The sequence below is a fragment of the Oncorhynchus keta genome, chromosome 26 (assembly GCF_023373465.1).
Source record: "Oncorhynchus keta strain PuntledgeMale-10-30-2019 chromosome 26, Oket_V2, whole genome shotgun sequence".
NCBI lineage: Eukaryota > Metazoa > Chordata > Actinopteri > Salmoniformes > Salmonidae > Oncorhynchus > Oncorhynchus keta.
The window spans coordinates 12,874,038-12,897,844 of record NC_068446.1 but is presented as its reverse complement, the minus strand read 5'-3'; the positions used below and the strand labels follow the sequence as shown (position 1 = coordinate 12,897,844).

Here is a 23,807-nt window from a genome sequence, read left to right as displayed (position 1 = left end):
GAACCTGTGTTGAGAGGTTAAGAGGTTACATTTGTATTTTATTTTAGAGAGATAACTAGCCTCGTGAAACCAGTCTGCTACCCTAGAAGACAACATTAGTGGGCACTAGGCACGGTTCCTTCTCTGTCTGTGAAACACAGGCTACATACTCCAGTCCAGTAGGTGGCGGCAACCGCCATTTATAACTTCAAGGGAAAATAAGAGGAATGTTGATTGACAGACCGGAAACAAGCCGTCTTGAGAGGAGGCAAGATGGCAGCCCCGGCAGTGGCTGAGTTTCAAAGAGCCCATTCTCTTCTCAGTTCAAACCGGAATGCATCTATCGATATTTTACATTCGATAGGTAAGTATATAGCTACAACATAACTTGCAGTATCCACGTGTCTTGGACGTGTAGATTATCGCTAAAAGAGTCCCTGTCCATGGGTTACAGAAGTTAGCTAGCTAACAGCTTGCTAGCTACCGTACTTTAGCTCAATGACTTACCGGGCTGAGTCAGCAGCAGTGACACCGGTAGCAAAGCGTTCCTTGTTGTCAATTAATGTAGGAAAGGCAATATCAAATTGCAATGTTGAGATTGACTATGCCTAAATATATCACTGCTTTTGTGAGAGATACTGCTACTGTCATACTGTTTGAAGAATATGATGATGATGACTTTCCGTCATGGGTGTCCAAATATTCAATAGTACAGACATCAGAATGTATGATAGACCACCTACTTATACTACTGTAAGCCAGAGGACTGCAAAGCATGCCCAGTGTTCACTGCTTGAGAATAGTTGTTTAACTTGTGGAGTACTACATACACTCCTAGGAAAATATTCAGCAGCACTATTGGTTGAGTGCAAGAGCCAGGGATGTAGCCTAGTAAACACTGATAAATTAACATTGTCCATAAGTGCTAATCTAAAGTAGTTTTTGCTACATAAGGTTTAAGGTTAGGTTTGGATTAATCGACTTCAGAATAAAACTGTCATTTTATAAGCTTGTGTGGCCAACTTTAAAAATAATTTTTAAAAACACCGATAGCTAGCATGCTGTGCAGTTAGCTAGGTACGTTAGCTAACTATTTTGCTTGCGTATAGAATTAATAGCTAAGCTAAATGGTAGAAGATTCCGACACAGACAGAAGTGATTCCAACCGTATACCCATCGACGCAACATCGCGGGACTTTCGGGAACGCTTGCGAAGCAGACTCGACAGACCAGACTGGGATTTGGGGTGTGAGAATAGGGACGCCTGCTACACAGACCCAGTGGGCTTGTGGTCACCAACCTCAAGATCACTTTCTGAGTCAAATTTCAAGCCGAGATTTACCGCGCATTTCTTTTTTAATAGGCAAAATTAACCTATTAAAACAGTACTGTAGTAATAAGTTGAATTATGTACCGTTTTTATATAAATATACATCTACCCAATTAGGAATCTTTATTTTCTACCATGGTTTTTGCTTAACTATGTGCAGTAGGCTACAGGACCTATACATTATCACCGCATATTGGCTTTACTTGAATTGCCCTGCCAATACACTGTTATTTTTCCCAGAACAGTTTAAAAATAATAATAATAATCGAGGTAGGCTATATGATCACACTGGCAATAGATCCGTTGTATTCCTCCTGATGCACAGCTGAGTGAGAATACATTTAAGTAATGACCTTTTTTTCTATTTTACTGGGCTGATGATGCCTGTTTCTGATGGTCAGTCTCAGTGCCGGGAGAGGGAAACGGAGTGATGGTCCGCCTCAACATCCTTCCGCTCTCCATTGACACTGACCAAAAAGGGTCACTGTCTTCCTGCTGATGGCTAAACTCGAGTCGCACCGCACAAATTCATGTTACTCGCACAAATTCATGTTGTTACTCCTATGACCAGACAAAATATTCCTTGATATTAAAAAAGACTTAATAATAATGCAAGCATATCGAAACACTTTCATACTCATTCATTGCAGCTGCAGTGCTGGTTGTAGTGCAAATGGAAGTAGGGAGAATGCACATTTTATGGCTTATAAAAGTGTTGAATCGAAAGTGTTGACAGTGCTTAGTAAAAACTTAAACATGAACTCACTCTTAGCAGTATTTGTTGACAGTCTCTCTAGTCATGTTTTTGAAATCTCACAGTATCAACTTTGTTGTAACTTTCTTTTATGCCTGCTATGTTACTGCAAACCTGGTAAGCTGAGCCATCCGATTTAAAATTTGGATGACAACATTTCCCAGAGACAGCCATGTACAGTGCATTCAGAAAGTATTCAGACCCCTTCTCTTTTTCCACATTTTTGTTACCTTAAAGCCATATTATACCATTCATTAATGAATGTACACACATAGCTACACACAATACCCCATATTTACAAAGCAATAACAGGTTTTTGGACATTTTTACACATTTTTAACATACAGAAACATACCTTTATTTACGTAAGTATTCAGACCCTTTGCTATGAGGCTTGAAATTGAGCTCAGGTGCATTCTGTTTCCATTGATCATTGATGTTTCTACAACTTCATTGGAGTGGTAAATTAAATTGATTGGACATGATTTGGAAAGGCACACACCTGTCTATGTAAGGTCCCACAGTTGCTATTGCATGTCAGAGCAAAATCCAAGCCATGAGGTCGAAGGAATTGTCCGCAGAGCTCTGAGACAGGGTTGTGTCAAGGCGAAGATCTGAGGAAGGGTACCTAAACATTTCTGCAGCATTGAGCATCCCCAAGAACACAGTGGCCTCAATCATTCTTAAATGGAAGAAGTTTGGAATGACAGTGCCTTCCTAGAGCTAGCCAAACTGCGCAATCGGGGGAGAAGGGCCTTGGTCAGGAAGGTGACCAAGAACCCGATGGTCACTCTGACAAGAGCTCCACAGTTCTTCTGTGGAGATGGGAGAAGCTCCAAGAAGGACAACCTTCTCTGCAGCACTACACCAATCAGTGGCCAGACGGAAGCCACTCCTCAGTAAAAGGCACATGACAGCCCGCTTGGAGTTTGCCAAAAGGTACCTAAAGGACTTTTAGCCCATGAAAAACAAGATTCTCTGCTCTGATGAAACCAATATTGAACTACTTGGCCTGAATGTCAAGCGTCAAATCTGGAGGAAATCTGTCTCCATCCCTACGGTGAACCATGATGGTGGCAGCATAATGCTGTGGGGATGTTTTTCAGAGACCGGGACTGGGAGACTAAATCAAATCAAATCAAATTGTATTTGTCACATACACATGGTTAGAAGATGTTAATGCGAGTGTAGCGAAATGCTTGTGCTTCTAGTTCCGACAATGCAGTAATAACCAACAAGTAATCTAACTAACAATTCCAAAACGACTGTCTTATACACAGTGTAAGGGGATAAAGAATATGTACATAAGGATATATGAATGAGTGATGGTACAGAGCAGCATAGGCAAGATACAGTAGATGGTATCGAGTACAGTATATACTTATGAGATGAGTATGTAAACAAAGTGGCATAGTTAAAGTGGCTAGTGATACATGTATTACATAAGGATGCAGTCGATGATATAAAGTACAGTATATACGTATGCATATGAGATGAATAATGTAGGGTAAGTAACATTATATAAGGTAGCATTGTTTAAAGTGGCTAGTGATATATTTACATAATTTCCCATCAATTCCCATTATTAAAGTGGCTGGAGTTGAGTCAGTGTCAGTGTGTTGGCAGCAGCCACTCAATGGTTGTGGTGGCTGTTTAACAGTCTGATGGCCTTGAGATAGAAGCTGTTTTTCAGTCTCTCGGTCCCAGCTTTGATGCACCTGTACTGACCTCGCCTTCTGGATGATAGCGGGGTGAACAGGCAGTGGCTCGGGTGGTTGATGTCCTTGATGATCTTTATGGCCTTCCTGTAACATCGGGTGGTGTAGGTGTCCTGGAGGGCAGGTAGTTTGCCCCCGGTGATGCGTTGTGCAGACCTCACTACCCTCTTGAGAGCCTTATGGTTGAGGGCAGAGCAGTTGCCGTACCAGGCGGTGATACAGCCCGCCAGGATGCTCTCGATTGTGCATCTGTATAAGTTTGTGAGTGCTTTTGGTGAGAAAGAATTTCTTCAGCCTCCTGAGGTTATACCACATCTTCACGATGCGGTCTGTGTGGGTGGACCAATTCAGTTTGTCTGTGATGTGTATGCCGAGGAACTTAAAACTTGCTACCCTCTCCACTACTGTTCCATCAATGTGGATAGGGGGGTGTTCCCTCTGCTGTTTCCTGAAGTCCACAATCATCTCCTTAGTTTTGTTGACGTTGAGTGTGAGGTTATTTTCCTGACATAGGATGTAGATTCTCCTACACCACCGGGCATATAAGAGATGCCCATTTAGACATTACTACAAGGCCATAGATGACCACACATACAGTACCAGTCAAAGGTTTGGACACACCTACGCATTCAGGGGGTATTCTTTTTTACTATGTTCTACATTGTAGAATAATAGTGAAGACATCAAAACTACATAATACATATGGTATGATGTAGTAAGCAGAAATGTATTAAACAAATCAAAATAGATTTTAGATTGTTCAAAGTAGCCACCCTTTGCTTTGATGACAGCTTTGCACACTCAGCATTCTCTCAACCTGCTTCATGAGGAACACTTTTCAAACAGTCTTGAAGGAGTTCCCACATATACTGAGCACTTGATGGCTGCTTTTCCTTCACTCTGAGGTCCAACTCATCCCAAACCATCTCATTTGGGTTGAGGTCGGGGGATTATGGAGGCCAGGTCATCTGATGCAGCACTCCATCACTCTCCTTCTTGGTCAAATAGCCCGTACACAGCCTCGAGGTGTGTTGGGTCATTGTTTGTGAGTGCTTTTGGTGACAAGCCAAATTTCTTCAGCCTCCTAAGGTTGAAGAGGCGCTGCTGCGCCTTCTTCACGATGCTGTCTGTGTGAGTGGACCAATTCAGTTTGTCTGTGATGTGTATGCCGAGGAACTTGGAGGAACTTGCTACCCTCTCCACGACTGTTCCATCGATGTGGATAGGGGGGTGTTCCCTCTGCTGTTTCCTGAAGTCCACAATCATCTCCTTAGTTTTGTTGACGTTGAGTGTGAGCTTATTTTCCTGAGGGCCCTCACCTCCTCCCTGTAGGCCGTCTCGTCGTTGTTGGTAATCAAGCCTACTACTGTTGTGTCGTCCGCAAACTTGATGATTGAGTTGGAGGCGTGCGTGGCCACGCATTCGTGGGTGAACAGGGAGTACAGGAGAGGGCTCAGAACGCACCCTTGTGGGGCCCCAGTGTTGAGGATCAGCGGGGAGGAGATGTTGTTGCCTACCCTCACCACCTGGGGGCGGCCCGTCAGGAAGTCCAGTACCCAGTTGCACAGGGCGGGTCGAGACCCAGGGTCTCGAGCTTGATGACGAGCTTGGAGGGTACTATGGTGTTGAATGCCGAGCTGTAGTCGATGAACAGCATTCTCACATAGGTATTCCTCTTGTCCAGATGTTTTAGGGCAGTGTGCAGTGTGGTTGAGATTGCATCGTCTGTGGACCTATTTGGTCGGTAAGCAAATTGGAGTGGGTCTAGGGTGTCAGGTAGGGTGGAGGTGATATGGTCCTTGACTAGTCTCTCAAAGCACTTCATGATGACGGAAGTGAGTGCTACGGGGCGGTAGTCGTTTAGCTCAGTTACCTTAGCTTTCTTGGGAACAGGAACAATGGTGGCCCTCTTGAAGCATGTGGGAACAGCAGACTGGTATAGGGATTGATTGAATATGTCCGTAAACACACCGGCCAGCTGGTCTGCGCATGCTCTGAGGGCGCGGCTGGGGATGCTGTCTGGGCCTGCAGCCTTGCGAGGGTTAACACGTTTAAATGTCTTACTCACCTCGGCTGCAGTGAAGGAGAGACCGCATGTTTTCGTTGCAGGCCATGTCAGTGGCACTGTATTGTCCTCAAAGCGGGCAAAAAAGTTATTTAGTCTGCCTGGGAGCAAGACATCCTGGTCCGAGACTGGGCTGGATTTCTTCCTGTAGTCCGTGATTGACTGTAGACCCTGCCACATGCCTCTTGTGTCTGAGCCGTTGAATTGGGATTCTACTTTGTCTCTGTACTGACGCTTAGCTTGTTTGATAGCCCTGCGGAGGGAATAGCTGCACTGTTTGTATTCGGTCATGTTACCAGACACCTTGCCCTGATTAAAAGCAGTGGTTCGCGCTTTCAGTTTCACGCGAATGCTGCCATCAATCCACGGTTTCTGGTTAGGGAATGTTTTAATCGTTGCTATGGGAACAACATCTTCAACGCACGTTCTAATGAACTCGCACACCGAATCAGCGTATTCGTCAATATTGTTATCTGACGCAATACGAAACATATCCCAGTCCACGTGATGGAAGCAGTCTTGGAGTGTGGAGTCAGCTTGGTCGGTCGGACCAGCGTTGGACAGACCTCAGCGTGGGAGCTGAGGTCAGAACACAGGATCCGCGTCGCGAAAAACATATTCTTGGTCGTACTGATGGTGAGTTGACGCTGATCTTATATTCAGTAGTTCTTCTCGACTGTATGTAATGAAACCTAAGATGACCTGGGGTACTAATGTAAGAAATGTAAGAAATAACATGTAAAAAAAACAAAAAACTGCATAGTTTCCTAGGAACGCGAAGCGAGGCGGCCATCTCTGTCGGCGCCGATAGTCAGGATCGAGGGAAAGATGAACGGAGCAAAGTATATGGCTTATAAAATCCTTGATGAAAACCTGCTCCTGAGTGCTCAGGACCTCAGACTGGGGTGAATGTTCACCTTCCAACAGCACAATGACCCTAAGCACAAAGCCAAGACATCGCTGGAGTGGCTTCTGGACAGTGTCCTTGAGTGGCCCAGCCCGAGCCTGGACTTGAAACCGATCAAACATTTCTGTAGAGACCTAAAAATAGCTGTGCAGTGACGCTCCCCATCCAACCTGACAGAACTTGAGAGGATCTGCAGATCTTTTTTTTTATTAACAGTTGAAGTCTGAAGTTTACACACTTAGGTTGGAGTCATTAAAACTTGTTTTTCAACCACTCCACAAATTTCTTGTTAACAAACTATAGTTTTGGCAAGTTGGTTAGGACATCTACTTTGTGCATGACAGAAGTAATTTTTCCAACAATTGTTTATAGACAGATTATTTCACTTAAAATTCACTATCATAATTCCAGTGGGTCAGAAGTTTACATACACTAAATTGATTGTGCCTTTAAACAGCTTGTAAAATTCCAGAAAAGTATGTAATGGATTTAGAAGCTTCTGATAGGCTAATTGACAATTTGAGTCAATTGGAGGTGTACCTGTGGATGTATTTCAAGGCCTACCTTCAAACTCAGTGTCTCTTTGCTTGACGTCATGGGAAAATCAAAATAAATCAGCCAAGACCTCAGAAAAAATATTGTAGACCTCCACAAGTCTGGCTCATCCTTGGGCGCAATTTCCAAATGTCTGAAGGTACCACGTTCATCTGGACAAACAATGGCACGCAAGTATAAACACCATGGGACCACGCAGCTGTCATACCGCTCAGGAAGAACACACGTTCTGTCTACTAGAGATGAACGTACTTTGGTGCGAAAAGTGCAAATCAATCCCAGAACAACAGCAAAGGACCTTGTGAAGATGCTGGAGGAAATGGGTACAAAAGTATCTATATATCCACAGTAAAACGAGTCCTATGTCAACATAACCTGAAAGGCCGCTCAGCAAGGAAGAAGCCACTGCTCCAAAACCGCCATTAAAAAAGCCAGACTACGATTTGCAACTGCACATGGGGACAAAGATTGTACTTTTTAAATAAATGTCCTCTGGTCTGATGAAACAAAAATATAACTGTTTGGCCTTAATGACCATCGTTATATTTGGAGGAAAAGGGGGGGGGGCTTGCAAGCTGAAAAGCACCATCCCAACCGTGAAGCACGGGAGTGGTGACAGCATGCTGTGGGGGTGCTTTGCTGCAGGAGGGACTGGTGCACGTCACAAAATAGATGGCATCATGAGGGACAAAAATTATGTGGATATATTGAAGCAACATCTCCAGACATCAGTCAGGAAGTTAAAGCTTGGTCGCAAATGGGTCTTCCAAATCGACAATGACCCCAAGCATACTTCCAAAGTTGTTGCAAATGGGTTAAGGACAGAAAAGTCAAGGTATTGGAGTGGCCATCACAAAGCCCTGACCTCAATCCCATAGAAAATTTGTGGGCAGAACTGAAAAAGCGTGTGTGAGCAAGGAGACCTACAAACCTGACTCAGTTACACCAGCTCTGTCAGGAGGAATGGGCCAAAATTCACCCAACTTATTGTGGGAAGCTTGTGCAAGGCTACCTGAAACATTTGACCCAAGTTAAACAATTCAAAGGCAATGCTACCAAATACTAATTGAGTGCATGTAAACTTCTGATCCACTGGGAATGTGATGAAAGAAATAAAAGCTGAAAGAATTCATTCTCAATACTATTATTCTGACATTTCACGGTCTTAAAATAAGGTGGTGATCCTAACTGACTTAATTAAGACAGGGTCTTTTTACTTGGATTAAATGTCAGGAATTTAAATGTATTTGGTTAAGGTGTATGTAAATTTCCGACTTCAACTGTAACCTTTTTAACTATGCAAGTCAGTTATGAACAAATTCTTATTTGCAATAACTGCCTACCCCGGCCAAACACTAACCTGGGCCAATTGTGTGCCGCCCTATGGGACTCCCAATCACGGCTGGTTGTGAAACAGCCTGGATTCGAACCAGGGTCTGTAATGATGCCTCAAGCACTGAGTTGCAGTGCCTTAGACTGCTGCACCACTCTGGAGCCCATGGGAGAAACTCCCCAAATGTAGGTGTGCCTAGCTTGTAGCGTCATACCCATGAAGACTCGAGGCTATAATCGCAGCCAAAGGTGCTTCAACTGAGTAAAGGGTTCTGAATACCTATGTAATTGTGATATTTCAGTTTTGTTTTAGTTTTTTCAAACATTTATGAAAACCTGTTTTTGCTTTGTCATTGTGGAGTATTGTGTGTTGATTTGAGAGGGGGGGTGGGACAATTTCATCAATTTGAGAATAAGCCTGTAACGTAGCAAAATATGGAAAAAGTCAGTGTCTCCAATCTGTCTTTTAGTTATCAAAATTCTCAACTTAATTTAACGCACCAGCGGAGAACTTTGGCGATATCTTTGAGTGCCACTTTTGTTTGTTTTTGGACAGTAATTTGTTTCCAAGTTAGATGGATGTCATATTACACATTTTTACAGTTAAGTGTTGTAGAATTGCATGAAATGTGTTTATAAATGGCCAACGTTTTCCTGTGTGAAGAAATGTAGGCTCAGATATATCCTATAGTCTCGGCGTTCTCATGCAAATCTAGACAGAAAGCTAACAACTAAGTCTTCAATAAATATTGTTACTCATATGGTAATTGGCTAACTCCTTTCATTGCTCTAATAATGTACAACCATCTATGTAGAATACCAAAGCATATTACACTAGAAACCGTAACAAAACTACAGTATTGTATATTTTACATGTTTGCATGACGCACGAGCAAAGTAATACAGCTAACGACATACATGAAAGGCATTGCAATTTGTGTGAGTAAATGCAACCAACCAACATTGATATGTAAGCAACTCTATCAATAACAAGATTATCATCATTCGCTAAATGCTTGAATCGAACTTACAAACTAATATTTTCAAAGTCTGAAGCTTGACAAGAAATAACTAACTATAGCTGCTTCTATGTGTGCAGAACAAATTCTCTACTTCCTGTTTGCGTAGTCTTTCTAAGTACCAGAAAGCTCCACTAGGTGGCAAATAACACTATGGAACACAATGAAAATACATTTGAACCATTGTAATAAAATAATCTGTTACCTTCTAACAGGATGGCAACAACTAGCATTGGTGACCAATATGACTAGTAGTGTGTATATGCCAGTGGTGGGAAAAAGTATGCAATATTCATACTTGAGTACAAGTATATATGTATTATTTGTTTTTAAATTTAACTAGGCAAGTTGGTTAAGAACAAGTTCTTATTTACAATGACGGCCTACCCCGGCCAAACCCTTAATATACCTTAATAGAAAGTTACTCAAGTATAAGTCAACCAGTAAATATTACTTGAGTAAAAGGCAAAGTATTTGGTTCTAAATATACTTAAGTACCAAAAGTAAAAGTATGAATCATTTTAAATTCCTTTAAATTAAGCAAAGCGAATGGCACCATTTTGTTGTTTTTAAAATGTACAGATAGCCAGGGGTACACTCCAACACTCAGACATCATTTACAAATTATGCATTTGTGTTTAGTGAGTCTGCCAGATCAGAGGTAGTAGGGATGACCATGTGTTCTCTTGATAAGTGTGTAATTTGGACCATTTTCATGTCCTGTTTAGCTCTCAACATGTAACTAGTACTTTTGGGTGTCAGGGAAAATTGACATTTTCTTTAGGAGTGTAGTGAAGTAAAAGTAGTCAAATATAAATAGTAAAGATACCCCAAAACACAACTTAAGTAGTACTTTAAAGTATGTTATACCACTGGCCTTTGCTGCTGGACAATGAAGGTAAGTTGATTTGAAAACCAATAGAACATGAAAGAAAAAGGCTACTGGTTTCAATGGCATATGGAAGTCTTTATAAAATTATTGCCTGCACATTTGATTGGATTTTGGCTAGGCTACTTTTAAGCAAGGTAAAACATGCCTCATAATATGTAATGAAATGTTCTGGTTTCAAACAATTAAGCATGATTTTGAAATGCGTACTGCCTCCAGCTCATTGCAAAGTGCTGTGTGACGCACTGAAGCCTGCCTAGTTGCCATGCACTTGAATGGTGACAGGGAAGCGTACTTCAATTACCAGTTGAGAGAGAAAATGTGCTATTTGTAATCGTGGACTTTAAAAAAATATATATATAAAAATTACACAAATTGCCTTTAGAATTGTTGTAAAATAATTGGGCTTATCAAAGCTTTTTGAGTTGTATCAGAAGCTCTCGCGCTACATCGACCGGTATTTCAATCAAAGAATAGGCTAAAATGCACTTTTTCGTGGCTACTATTAGCTAGCATGAGAACAAAAACTTTGGTTTACTTAACTAGCAGTTTTTCAATTTTCTCACGTAGTAGGTGGGATAATGGAACAATTCGGAGTACAATTCCATATATATCCCTTGATTGAGGTACGTTTTCCAAGCCATATCTTGCACCAGCTCAGCTGTGTTAATCTAAACAAAAAGCATTTCCAACCTTCTACTGTAGCTGAACGTATACGTTAAGATTGGAATCATCTAGCTAGCTAAATATTTTTAAATTTACCAATCGAGCTAAATGTTAGCGAATGTGATGGCTATGTGACTAATGCCTTTTTCTAACCCTTACGCCCACCAACAGCAGTTAGGGACCATCAACATGGTGACAAATCACATTTTCCAAATTTCAATAGCTCTTTAACCATTACTTCTAAAACTTTCAAAACTGGTTCTAGCTAACCCAATGGCATAGGCGCACATAGCACACTTTTTTTTGTCGGTTTACATCTCACACTATTTTGAATTATTTAAAAAATGTCAATGGCGCCTTGGTGACGTGATCTGCACACCCCAAACAAGGTTCATAATGTATACTCAGTGGGACTACATATTGCACACCTTTTGTGTTTGTCCATTTGCATCTCATGAGATTTTACGAGAATTGTAAAAGATTCAACTTTCAATAGCTCCTTAGTTTTATGGCCTACAACCCTCAAATGACTCAAAAGAATATCCACTGTGTAGCCTGATATGTAGCACAACCTTTTGTTTGTCCATTTTCATCTCACATGATTTTACATTCATTTTCGATGTTTCCAATATCAATAGCTCAATAGGTCATGTAACCTACTGGACTCAAACAAGGTTCCAAATGTACACTGACTACCCTTCTATATTGCAGACCATTTTGTTTGTCCATTTTCATCTCACATGAGTTTTGTAAGCTTTAGAATTTCAATAGCTTCAATAGCACCTGACCTCAAACAAGGTTCAGAATGTACACTCAGTTGGCCTACACATTGCACAACCTTTAGTGTTTGTCCTCTCCCCTTCCCCCCGCCCCCAGGCCTTTTTTTTATTACCTTCTAACACGATTATCCTATATTACATTTGATGCTAAATCAATTTTGGTTGCATGGATATGCAGGTCTTGGCGTGCCATTGTGCTACAAAAAAAAACATCCAGATTGGACTTATAATTTTAGTTATTAACGTTTAAAGACGTACCGGGGGTTAGGGTATTTGTAAAAGTCGTAACAAGGTTTCCATAGGTGAACCTGCGGAAGGATCATTAACGGGTTGCCAGCCACCAGTGCGGGGCTGTGATCCAATAACAAAACTCTGCTGTGGGCATGGTAGGGCAGGGAGAAAGGACTAACTAAAGGGCGTGCAATGGGTAGGCCCATTGAGTGTACATTCTGAACCTTGGTTGCGGTCAGTAGGTCACATGACCAAGGAGCTATTGAAATTTGAATGTAAAATAGTTTGTACTTTGTGTACTCACTAATTCAATTAGGAATTAAAAATCCTGTTCACATTTCCACATGTGAATGTCCAAATCGTGAAAATAAGACCTGTGCAATGTTGTGCACAATTTTTCCAACATCATGACACTTATTTGGAGTCTGTGGCTCAAGTGGTTTGAAAGCTATTGTCACACTTTCAAACCTCAATCTGTTGAATATCCAACTTGAAACTGTCTTTACCTCGGTGTAATTTCAGTAATGTTAGCTAACTAGCTACACATTTATGTTGGTAAGTAGAGCCAGCTAAATCAGATTTATTGACAGCAGAAGCTCAACAGATAGTGGCTCAGCCTTTGTTACATTGCCTGCTAGCGAACTGTGTCCAATGGTGGACCCAGGGATGATTTCCCCCAGCTAGCTGTCAACTGAAAGCAGTGACTTATAAGTGAGCATCCACACTGATTTGACAACAACTGATTATGGCATGTATTATAGTTTGCACATTTTTTTCTCACATAGCCTAGATTTTGCTATCTATTACGCTAGGTCTACGTGTAAAAGGTTGTGCTGCCAATGTCAACAAGTATTCTTCTATTGTTTTTTTCCAGTAAAGCGGGACATCCAGGAGAGCGATGAGGAGGCAGTGTGTGTCAAAGAGCAGAGCATCCTGGAGCTGGGTGGTCTGCTGGCGAAGACGGGCCAGGCTGCAGGTAACATATCCTCCCTCCCTCATCCCCTCCGATTTCAGGTGGATAAGTGCAGACTCACATATCACCTCTACTAGAGAATGATGCTGACTAGGTTTGTCACGATACCAACATTTTGCAAACCGTACGATACCAGGCCAAGTATCACTATACCGAGTAGTATCACGATACCATGGTGGAAGAAAATCTGTGGCCTAGCATCCTGTTAGCCCCGTCCCCAGACGCTTGTTTACGTTTTTGAAACGTTCTCCAAAAACCTGTCACTGAAATTCAGACTTCTACTCAATACAACACATTGAATTTAACTTCACACAGTTCAGTATATAATATAATACTGCATAGAATGGCTGATTTTGCTAATATTTGCAAAGGCCTACCTGTGATTTGGCAGGAACAATGGGAGGAAGGAATACACATTGGTGGAGGCTGCTGAAGGGAGGATGGCTCATAATAATGGCTGGAACGGCGCAAATGGAATGGCTCCAGCCATTTTCACGAGCCCGTCCTCCCCAATTAAGGTGCCACCAACATCATGGGATATACATGCATAATGATCTGCATGTCAAATGTAACAGAAGACTCATCTGGGTCTGCATCTCTGCTCGCTATCACGGCAAAATTATATTTTAAAAAACTGATGGGGGAATCGGCGTGAGTGAAAAGCGGGAGGAGAGAAGCAGGTGAGAGGGCTGGTGCTGGTTGACAGCTGCCACACGTGATAAGCGCATGAAATTGAATTTATTAACAAAGCTGACTTTTATAAACATTTTATAACGGACACCAGCAGGTTCTTTAGATCGGTAGGGAAGAAAGTCAGTAGTATCAAATGAAACAGTACTACGGTATTCTTAAATGGTATCATGATGTTTTGGTACCATGGTACCGGTATACCCATAGGTGGCAATCCCAGGGGGGATGGGGTGGACGTGCCATGATTTGTCCCACCCAATAAATAACTATCAACATAACTATTTATTTCAATAATATGCCATGAAAGCGCTTGTGCTGATTATAGACACTTAATAGCGCCTAAATTTCAAAAGATTGCGAAATTCTATCATCTGTCTCCTACTGTAAATACTGCACACTGTGTCGCCAGCAAAGATGGAAATCAGAGCATTTTTCAGTACACCACCAACGCAAAGTAAGAACCCGAGTAGCCTAATATCTCAAAGACTAGTTGATAAAATGTTCATAAGAAAAACGTGACATGTAAATGTTTCATAATGATGTCATTAGGCAACAGATGGCACATAGACAGCAGAACTGGGGACAGATAGGCAGGGACAGACTGGCTGAGACAGGGAGTCTCAGGTAAGTTTGAGTCTTTGTTTGGCAACATTATGAAAGGTTCTCTTTTTTTAGACTTGTAAAATAGGGACATAATTGGACAATGCCATGGATACCCCCACTCAACTTAAACTGGTGACTGAACCAATATTTGTTTAAGGCAATGGTATTGCTGTTGTGATTGTGTGGTTTTGGGTACCGGTAGTTAGGAATACGGCAAACACCTTATTTCTTTTCTAGGAGACAGACTGTGTGTCAGTGAGGGTGGTGAAAGGGAAAGAGCCAGGGAGAGAGATTTCAGAGGACAGTGTCACAGCCACGGCAGGACCAGGTGTCAACCTTGTTGCCAGCAGCACCAGTATAGGGGACAGTGGCACAGCGTTGTTCAGTTACCTCAGTGATGGCACAAAACCATATCAGCCACACCCACAATTTATAGAACCGCAAACTCTTGCCAAGTCAGTGTTGACGTTTCAAGAGAAATGGTTTCGCGATTTCCCCTGTCTACCTTATAATCCATCAAAAAAAAGGAGTGTTGTTTGCACTGTAGCCAAGGGTTTCAAGCCAGCCATATTTTGGCCAAAAAGCAGATGCTGCCTTCATTAGTGCAGGTTTTAGGAACTGGAGAAAATCTATTGTAAAATTCACAGCACATCTAAACTGCCTAACCCACTGCAACTTTGTAACTGTAGCAGCACACCAGCTAAATCCAATCGTGCCCTGTTATCCAGCGTGTGGGGTAAACAGCAGGAGGATGCAAGGCATGAATTGCTTGATGAAAATTGTTAGTTCGGTGCAGCATGTGGCAAGACCGGGACAAGCCTTTAGAGGCCACACAGATGAGTGGGAATTTATACCAGCTTTTGAAACTTAGGGGACGATCCCATTTTACTGAAGTGGTTAACAGAGCGTGCCGCAATGTACACAGGCCCCAAAGCACAGAAGGAAATTCTGAACATCATGGCCAATAGTCATTTGAGGCATTGCAGCTGAGATTAGGTCTCTTCCGATTGTACAATTTTCAGTAATTGTTGACGCTACTCAAGATGTCTCTGGTGCTGAACAGGAGAGTGTCTGCCTGCGTTATGTTGACCATGACCTTATCCCTCAATAGGAGTTTATTGTGCTATACAGGGTGTCGGAGACAACAGGCGAGAGCATTGTGAAAGTAGCAACTGATGTGTTGTTGAGGCTCAATTTGCCCATGTCTGGCTTACGTGAGCAGAGTTACGATGGTGCCTCAAACATGGCAGGAAAATACACAGGTGCACTAGCAATTGTGAGGAGGCAGTAGCCATTAGCCCTCTATGTGCATGGTGGAGCACACTGTGTAAATCTGATTACACAGGCTGGCTGCTCAGCCTCCCCACTGATCCGGGATTCCCTTACTTGGGTCAATCAGTTAGGTGTCCTCTATGGCCAGTCAGGAAAGTTTAAGAGCATATTTGAATCAATTGCCACGTCCGACGATGCACATCTGACCACCCTAAAACCTCTATGTCCAACAAGGTGGGCTGTGTGGAATACTGCTAATAGAGCTGTGCTATGGCAGTATGAGCGGGTACTAAGCAGCCTAGAGGAGATGGCAAAAACTGCATCCAAGACAGCTTCAACTGCCAGTGGATTATTTGAGTACTTCAGCATAGGCAAGACTGTTGGGCCTCACACTTGCCTCTGCTGTTCTTGGAGAGCTTGAATCCTTTAACATTTCACTGCAGAAAACTCAGACTGTCTCTGGTATGCAGGCTGCAGTCGAGTGTGTGTGCTGTCATCTCTTAGAGGCAAGAGAAATGACGAAAGCTACCTTGCACTGTATGAGAAAGCAACAACATTTGATTGAATCCATTGAGACACACTCAAGATGATTTGCTGGAAAAGCAGTGGATCACTATAGGGCAGCATTTTTTTAAAGTGTTGGATGGTGTGGAGGTTCAGTTTGGTGACCATTTTGACCAGGACAGTCTAAACGTCCTGCAAAAGGTGGAAAGAGGGGGAGTTGGATGAGTCTCTAGATCAGTACCCTGAGCTGAACATAGATTATTTTTCAGTGCAGTTGCCTCTCTTTCGCAACAAATAACCCTGTAGCAGCAGTGGGGAGGCAGCAGAGGTCCTCAAGGAGGCTTCCAGTGGAGGTGCTTGTTTCACCAAGTTGAGGTGCTGGTCAGAATTTTGTTTGTGGTGCCAATGTCTTCATGTGAGGCTAAGAGGAGATTCAGTGCACTCCGCAATATGAAGACTTGGATACGGGCTAGCTTGGGCCAAGAGAGACTGAATGGCATAGTTGTCTGTAATGTACAATGTATAGGCTGGACAGTCTCGCGGGAAATTGTCTGCCAGCAATTTGTTGGATCCATTGAAACCGACAAATATATGTTCGGTTCAGTAGTGTGTATAACAGTGGTTCTCAAACTTTTTTGGGTACTGGAACCCCTGCATATTTTGAGGCAAGGCAGGCAAGGTTTTGAGCAGTCCTCAGGGACCCCCGCCCCCTCTATATTATATGTAAAGTTACTGGAAACCTTGTGATACTGAATATGTTCATTATATATACAGACCCCTTGCAGTTACACCAGGGACCCCTAGGGGTCTGCAGACCCCTGTTTGAGAACCCTTGGTATATAGTAAATTTGTTCTTTTGTTTAGTAGTTTTTCGTACATGACTGTACACTTACTATTTATTTTGTTATTTTATTTCAAATAGCTTATTTTGTGACATACTTGTCCATAGCTTTTGTTTGAAGAGTTGAGACACTGACTGAAAAATAAATAAGTATTTTTGAAGGATATTTTGGTTGATTTATTTGGGTTAGTATAGTTCTTTCGCTTTTAGAACTGTACTTCTTTTGAGCTTTTTGTTCTTGTAAAAGCTATTGTAGTAGATTCAGGTCAGTGGCACATATTTAATGATGGCTTAATTATGGTTCCTCAATATGCATTTAACATATGTGTTACAGCACTACTTTTGGTGAGAATTGAATGTAATTGTCCCCTCGAAAGTTGATATCAGATTTTCGTCCCTGGGTATAACGTGCAACACTAATACTGACTAGTTTTATCATGATTTTCGGTATGGCTAGGAAACAAATCACGAAGCTGTGGAAATTAACTTTTTCTATCATGTTGAGTGACGGTGACAAGTTTCTCCTTGACTGTGCGCAAGTTTGAGATTTGATTACATTGCATGCGGACTGCCCAGAATTACTGATCTACAAATCACCTTGCATCCCAAATACCTAGTCATTGTGATCAACATTAGTGTTTCTGTTCCTCACCTTGGCTTGCTTTAACTGATCCCCTCCAACCTGCTGTCTGGGTCCCTCAGAGCTGGGCGGTCTCCTGAAGTATGTGCGGCCGTTTCTGAATTCCATCAGCAAGGCCAAGGCGGCGCGGCTGGTGCGCTCGCTGTTGGACCTGTTTCTGGACATGGAGGCAGCTACAGGCCAGGAGGAGGAGCTGTGTCTGGAGTGCATCGAGTGGGCCATGGCTGAGAAGAGAACATTTCTCAGACAGGCCCTGGAGGTGAGGAGTGGAAGAGGGGACCCCACTGGAAGAGAGCTGAGCGGGAGCACTGACATGATGGGTTTGGTTCGCCTCACTAAATGGTTTACAGTGGATGGAAATTAAGCCCGTCTTGGGGTTCTTGAGTCTATTTCATTCTATGTAGCGCTGCAGTTCTTGCTTCAAAGGCCATTGGTGGATCTTGATGACACATTTCAATTCTGTCAATTTGGGAATTGAGTTGAAATTCCAATTGAACAATTTTAGAATTTTCTTTCTTAAAATGGACCTCTGGTGGTTTTGTTAGATGATTTCAGAGGTGGTGGTATCCTTGACTTTGTCTCTCTCTCTAGGCTCGTCTCATCTCTCTGTATTTTGACACAAAGCGGTATCAAGAGGCGCTTCATCTAGGTGTGTTTTTGTTTGTTTGTACTGAAACAAAAATATATTAATCACAACAAAAAGAGCAGGATATGATTACAGTTGGTATTCCTAATAAGTGCACATCAGATACATGTTAACTCTTTTTTTTTTATACACTTCAGTTGACCAGTCCCAATTAAAGTACTTTAAAAAATGCCCTTCATATCTGCCAACTCTGGCTTGGTGTATTCATTCATGTCTCTCCCTTTCTCTCCATCCCTCCCTCCTTCTATCCCTCTCTCCCACAGGCACCCAGCTACTCCAGGAACTGAAGAAAATGGATGACAAGGCCCTGCTGGTGGAGGTACAGCTGCTGGAGAGTAAGACGTACCACGGCCTCAGCAACCTGCCCAAGGCCCGAGCTGCCCTCACTTCTGCACGCACCACCGCCAACGGCATTTACTGCCCACCCAAGCTACAGGCCGCCCTGGACATGCAGTCAGGTCCGCTACTCTCCATTCGCCTCCCCTACAACACCCGCCACTAGTTAATTATTATGTCCACTGTGTAGGAGTGGCCTCTGCAGTTTAAAAATATATTCAGTGATTTATTAAACATTTTATAATTTATATTTAAATCATTTTAAAGTGGTAGGGCATCAGCTCTTCCACATCCGCCAAGCATAAAGGCCCGGGTCCTAACTAGACACAGCTGCAGGTTGACTTTTTCTAGTTGTACAGAGGTGGCCATGCAGATTTCCATGTTTACCTCATTGCGCTCAGCTGGTGTCCTGGGTCTAAATCAATCCCTGATTAGAGAGCAAGCATGACAATCAGCATTGCAACAGGACTTGAGGTCCAGATTTGAGCAGGTTGATAGCCTCCTCACCCTTCCACCCTTACAGGGATCATCCACGCAGCAGAGGAGAAGGACTGGAAGACTGCCTACTCTTACTTCTACGAGTCCTTCGAAGGCTATGACTCCATCGACCATCCCAGAGCGATCACTGCTCTCAAATACATGCTGCTCTGCAAAATCATGCTCAACCTGTAAGCAGCTGAACGCTCAACTCTATATGTTGTGTGTAATGGTGATCAATGTGTAATCACTATACTTACTTATGATATAACTTTGGAATTTTAGTAAATATGCAGCACAACAGTTAGTTATGGAGTTGGTTATGTGTGGATAAGAGCTTAAGAGGAAAGTTGATGTCTTGAATGAGTAACCTGTTGTCTTGTTGTAGTCCTGAGGAGGTCCAGGGTCTCGTTAGTGGAAAGCTAGCCCTGCGGCACGCCGGGAGACAGACAGACTCTCTGAAATGCGTGGCGCAGGCCAGCAATAACCGGTCGCTGGATGATTTTGAAAAGGTAAGAAAGAGCATGTTGAGTGATCTGAATAACAGTGATGCATTTTTTTCATTTGCTGTTTTTATCCCTTGCATTGTTTATCCCATATTGTAGGTTCCTTAACACCTGTTTTGCTCTTCCTCTCTTTCTATCCCCCTCTTTTGCTAAATCTTTACTTTCTCACCTATCTATATCCTTCTATTTTCCCCACTTCTTACCTCTATCCCCCCTCTCTCCAGGCCCTGACAGAGTACAGAGGTGAGTTGAGAGACGATTCCATCATAAACACACACTTGACCACGCTCTATGACAACCTGCTTGAACAGAACCTCATCCGTGTCATCGAGCCTTTCTCCAGGGTACAGGTGAGCTTACAGCTGAGCATTTTGTGGAGGGTGGGCGCATGCTTTCCAGTCCAAGACTAGGCTTTTGTTCTTGTAAAATTCTTTAAGAATTTGTTAAGTCTGTAAAATCCGAATTTCTTTGTTTTTAAAAGTAGTAGGCTTGAAAGAGAGCGACTCGGTTTGGGCTGATCTGTGACCCGCTAGCACCTTCCCCGGTAAGAGGGGAATGAGGCAACATCAGTTACACACAAGGGAACTTCATTGCTGTACACACTCACAGCAGACAGGCAATAGATGTTGGAAGGATGTGGTTCTGTAATACAGGATATAAGCAGTAATGAATAGGCTGTACACTATTAGCACAGCAAGAGGACTGGTAAGGACTGTATAAATATAAAGGACTGGGGCGGCAGTGTAGCCTAGTAGAGCGTTGGACCAGTAACCCGGAAGGTTGCGAGTTCAAACCCCCGAGCTGACAAGGTACAAATCTGTCGTTCTGCCCCTGAACAGGCAGTTAAACCCACTGTTCCCAGGCCGTCATTGAAAATAAGAATGTGTTCTTAACTGACTTGCCTGGTTAAATAAAGGTAAAATTAAAATAGATCAAGACTATATAAGCAAACAATTATCATTATCTACTACCAACAGTAAATAGTAAACACACGTTACAACAATAACAACTCAGTTCTGCACGCACTCCTTCCCACAAGTCCCCACAGAGGAGTGAACTGGCCTGTACAGTCAGAAGAGCTGTCAGGTGTCCTGCCCACTAACTATGTACCCCTTAGCAACCCAGGTCACACATTGAGGCCAGTTTATTGTACCACTAGGGTTATGGGAAGTGGAGTGGGCAGCTTGAAAGGGTTGTGAGATGCTGATAGGTTACTGGCAGGGAATTCATAGCAAGGCTATTTGTAAAAGGCTAGTATTTGTTTAGCTTTGTTCAGCTTGGATATTTTGTCTAGTAAAGTTCTTTAAGGATTTGTAAAGTATAAAGTTAAATTGCTGTGTTTATAAAAGTAATATTTGTAGAATTGTGTCTAGTATTTGTTTTGCTTTGTTGAGCTTGTGTTCCAGACCACTGACAAGTGTTGTTCTGTCTCCCCACAGATAGAACACATTTCCACCTTCATAAAACTGTCTAAAGTAAGTCCTGGCTTATTCCACGACTAGGACATTAAATGGTGTCAGCACATCTTTCAATTATTTTTGTTATTTTGTCATGCCCATTTCCTTCCTTAAACTTTTGCTCTAATGTTGACTGAAGCAGTAATGTAAAGCTGTGTTGATTTGGTTTCTTCACTTCTACACAGGGAGATGTCGAGAGGAAATTGTCACAGATGATTCTTGACACAAAATTTCACGGTAGGTGTCTATGATAATGAAAAATGTGAACACATACACTTCTCTATGTATTTATTTGGACAGTGAAGCTAAAACCTGCCGACCAATGTAAAATCCTGCAGCATAGAGCCAAATTAAAAACTTTAGCTTTACTTCCCAAATAAATACATAGGGGAGTTTAAATTCAGTCCAATTAAGTCCTCCTCCCGTCATTTTAGTCCCATAGTTGTTGGGAAAATGTAATAATTAACTTCAAGGAAGACGATCACGTTTTTTTTAGGTCTGAGTTTTTTTTGCCTTTACTCCGTACCTACTTGACACCATCCCTCCACCTCCTTCTCTAGGTATTTTGGACCAAGGCGAGGGTGTGATGATCATCTTCGATGAGCCTGCAGTAGACACAACGTATGAGGCGGCCCTGGAGACCATTCAGAACATGAGCAAAGTGGTGGACTCACTCTACAACAAAGCCAAGAAGCTCACATAGGTCAGCCAGTCCCCTGAGCCGCTAGCAGAATTGGAGTCCTATAGAATAAATGTATGTTGAATATGTGTCATAGGTATGTATGACAGCCCTGCTTTGGAAATTATGGGACGGTGTCCCGAACAGAGATTAACCATGTTCAATTGAGTATGCTATTTAGTCCATGACTAGGCTTGATCTGTGTCCCTAAATCTGCTGCCCCAGCCTGCTAGTTAATATATTTTCCCGTTTGTCTCTTCCCAAAGAGGAGACCACCTGTACCCCAGCACAGAGCTTGTCCGGCAAGTTTGTGAAGCACTCCGGGAAGGGGAGAGAGGGCGGTGTTCGGACTCAAACAACCCAGCAAGCAAATAAACCAACCAACCAACCAACCCACAAACTGACAGGGCTAGGCTGCCCCCCCCCCAAATGACATTACAACTACTGGCATCTCCATCACAGGTTTCTATGTTCCTCGGCATCCCCCTCCTTCCCTCTTTGCCGACCATCAGGGAATCTTGTAAAAAATGAACAATAAAGAAACAAACGTTATATATATATATATATATATATATATATATATAACATGTATGAAAGATCTCTGAAAGAGTGTAATTGGTGGGCTTAAGGTTCAGTTCTGTTGCCAAACAACCCCTGGCCAACCCATATGTTTTCTTGCCTTCATCCCCCCAACACACACAGATGGCAAATGGCAATCTGGGTCTGCTGGCTTTGTGCCAGAGTGGACAGATGAAACGGACCACTGTCCCTGCGAACACGCCACAGGAAAAGGACACAGTCATCGCCACACCGTTTTATAGTTCCCAGACCTGGGTTAATATATTGTTTGAAAATCGTTCAAGCACTGAGTGTTTGTTTTATCCTGCCTGGGAAGCCAGGAGGGTGTGATTTTCCTTTTTGGGACTTTTCTATTTGTTCCATTTCAACAGGTTAGCTCAACTGAGAACATATAAAGTACCTGATATGATCTCTAATAGTATTTTAATCCAGGTGTAATGGTTTCCTTTCCCTGCCTCCAATTCCAGTTTGTACATAATGTTGCCAGGTGTGTGGCTGTCAGGCCTGCCATGCTAACACCACGTCCATCCCTTTTTTTATTACACTAAACGAGAATAAAATAAGCCCCCTGTGCTTTCTGGAGTGGTGGTGATTGACCTGGTTGTATGTGTTGTGACTGGCTGACAGGGAGTGAGTTGGTTGTTTTATTCCTCATGTATTAAAAAAAACGGGGCTTACAGTTAAAAGCTGTAAGGTTTGGGGACTACTTTTTGCAAGGACTACTAGTCGACCATTTCCCATGAGACAGAGAAAAGACAAGTGCTAATAAATATATTGACTGTCACAGCTTAATTTTCTGTTTGAAGGATCTAAACTAGATGGAACTTTTCCTCGTTTTTGCCTATTACAATAATCAAGAAATACCTTGATTTGTTTTCAAATCTATCGTGTCTGTATATAGAGTTTTATCTTGCATATGTTATCAGGTTCAGCATATGTGCTACATTTATCAGGGTAAATTAATTGTTACATTTTATTCAATTTTAGACAACTCAAACATAGGCAAAAGATGATTGAACAGTCAGAGCTGCAATGAGTCCTGGGTCTATTCACCAAACCATTTTACCCAGCTAGGGCATCTTAACATAGCCCAGTGACGTGTCCCACATGACACCCTGTCCCCTATATGGTTTACTACTTTTGACCAGAGCCCTATAGGACCTGGCCTAAAGTGGTAAATCATATAGGGAACCGTGTCATCTGGGACAGACACCAAAAGGTGCACAGGTTACAAATTAATGTCATTATGTAGCTACACTTATCAGACACCAGGGAGCGCTATTGGATTAGAATTTTCACAAGTGAAATTATTTTCTAGTTGGGTCATAGATGAAAGGGGAAAATAATCTCTTTAGATTTACTAATTTGGTAATATATGTC

General features: G+C 42.4%; 1 protein-coding gene across 5 annotated transcripts; it reads left to right on the top strand.

The window, feature by feature from the left end:
* The first annotated feature begins 203 nt into the window (after window positions 1–203).
* LOC118358970 (26S proteasome non-ATPase regulatory subunit 11-like) lies at window positions 204–23,023 on the top strand. Of its 5 annotated transcripts, none has more exons than XR_004820568.2 (12): window positions 204–343; window positions 13,099–13,200; window positions 17,810–18,006; window positions 18,339–18,396; window positions 18,657–18,851; window positions 19,253–19,397; window positions 19,595–19,718; window positions 19,937–20,062; window positions 21,152–21,187; window positions 21,355–21,406; window positions 21,730–21,923; window positions 22,115–23,023. XR_004820568.2 is itself a non-coding variant. In XM_035737045.2 (12 exons), exons 1-11 carry the CDS (start codon window positions 253–255, stop codon window positions 21,870–21,872), a joined length of 1,269 nt encoding a protein of 422 aa, XP_035592938.1. In that variant the 5' UTR covers window positions 204–252; the 3' UTR covers window positions 22,115–23,023. The 5 variants fall into 5 exon arrangements, 1 of the variants encoding a protein (XP_035592938.1); XR_004820569.2 differs by having other exon boundaries at window positions 21,730–21,945; XR_004820571.2 differs by lacking the exon at window positions 22,115–23,023 and adding an exon at window positions 20,197–20,256 and having other exon boundaries at window positions 21,730–21,791.
* Window positions 23,024–23,807: the final 784 nt, after the last annotated feature.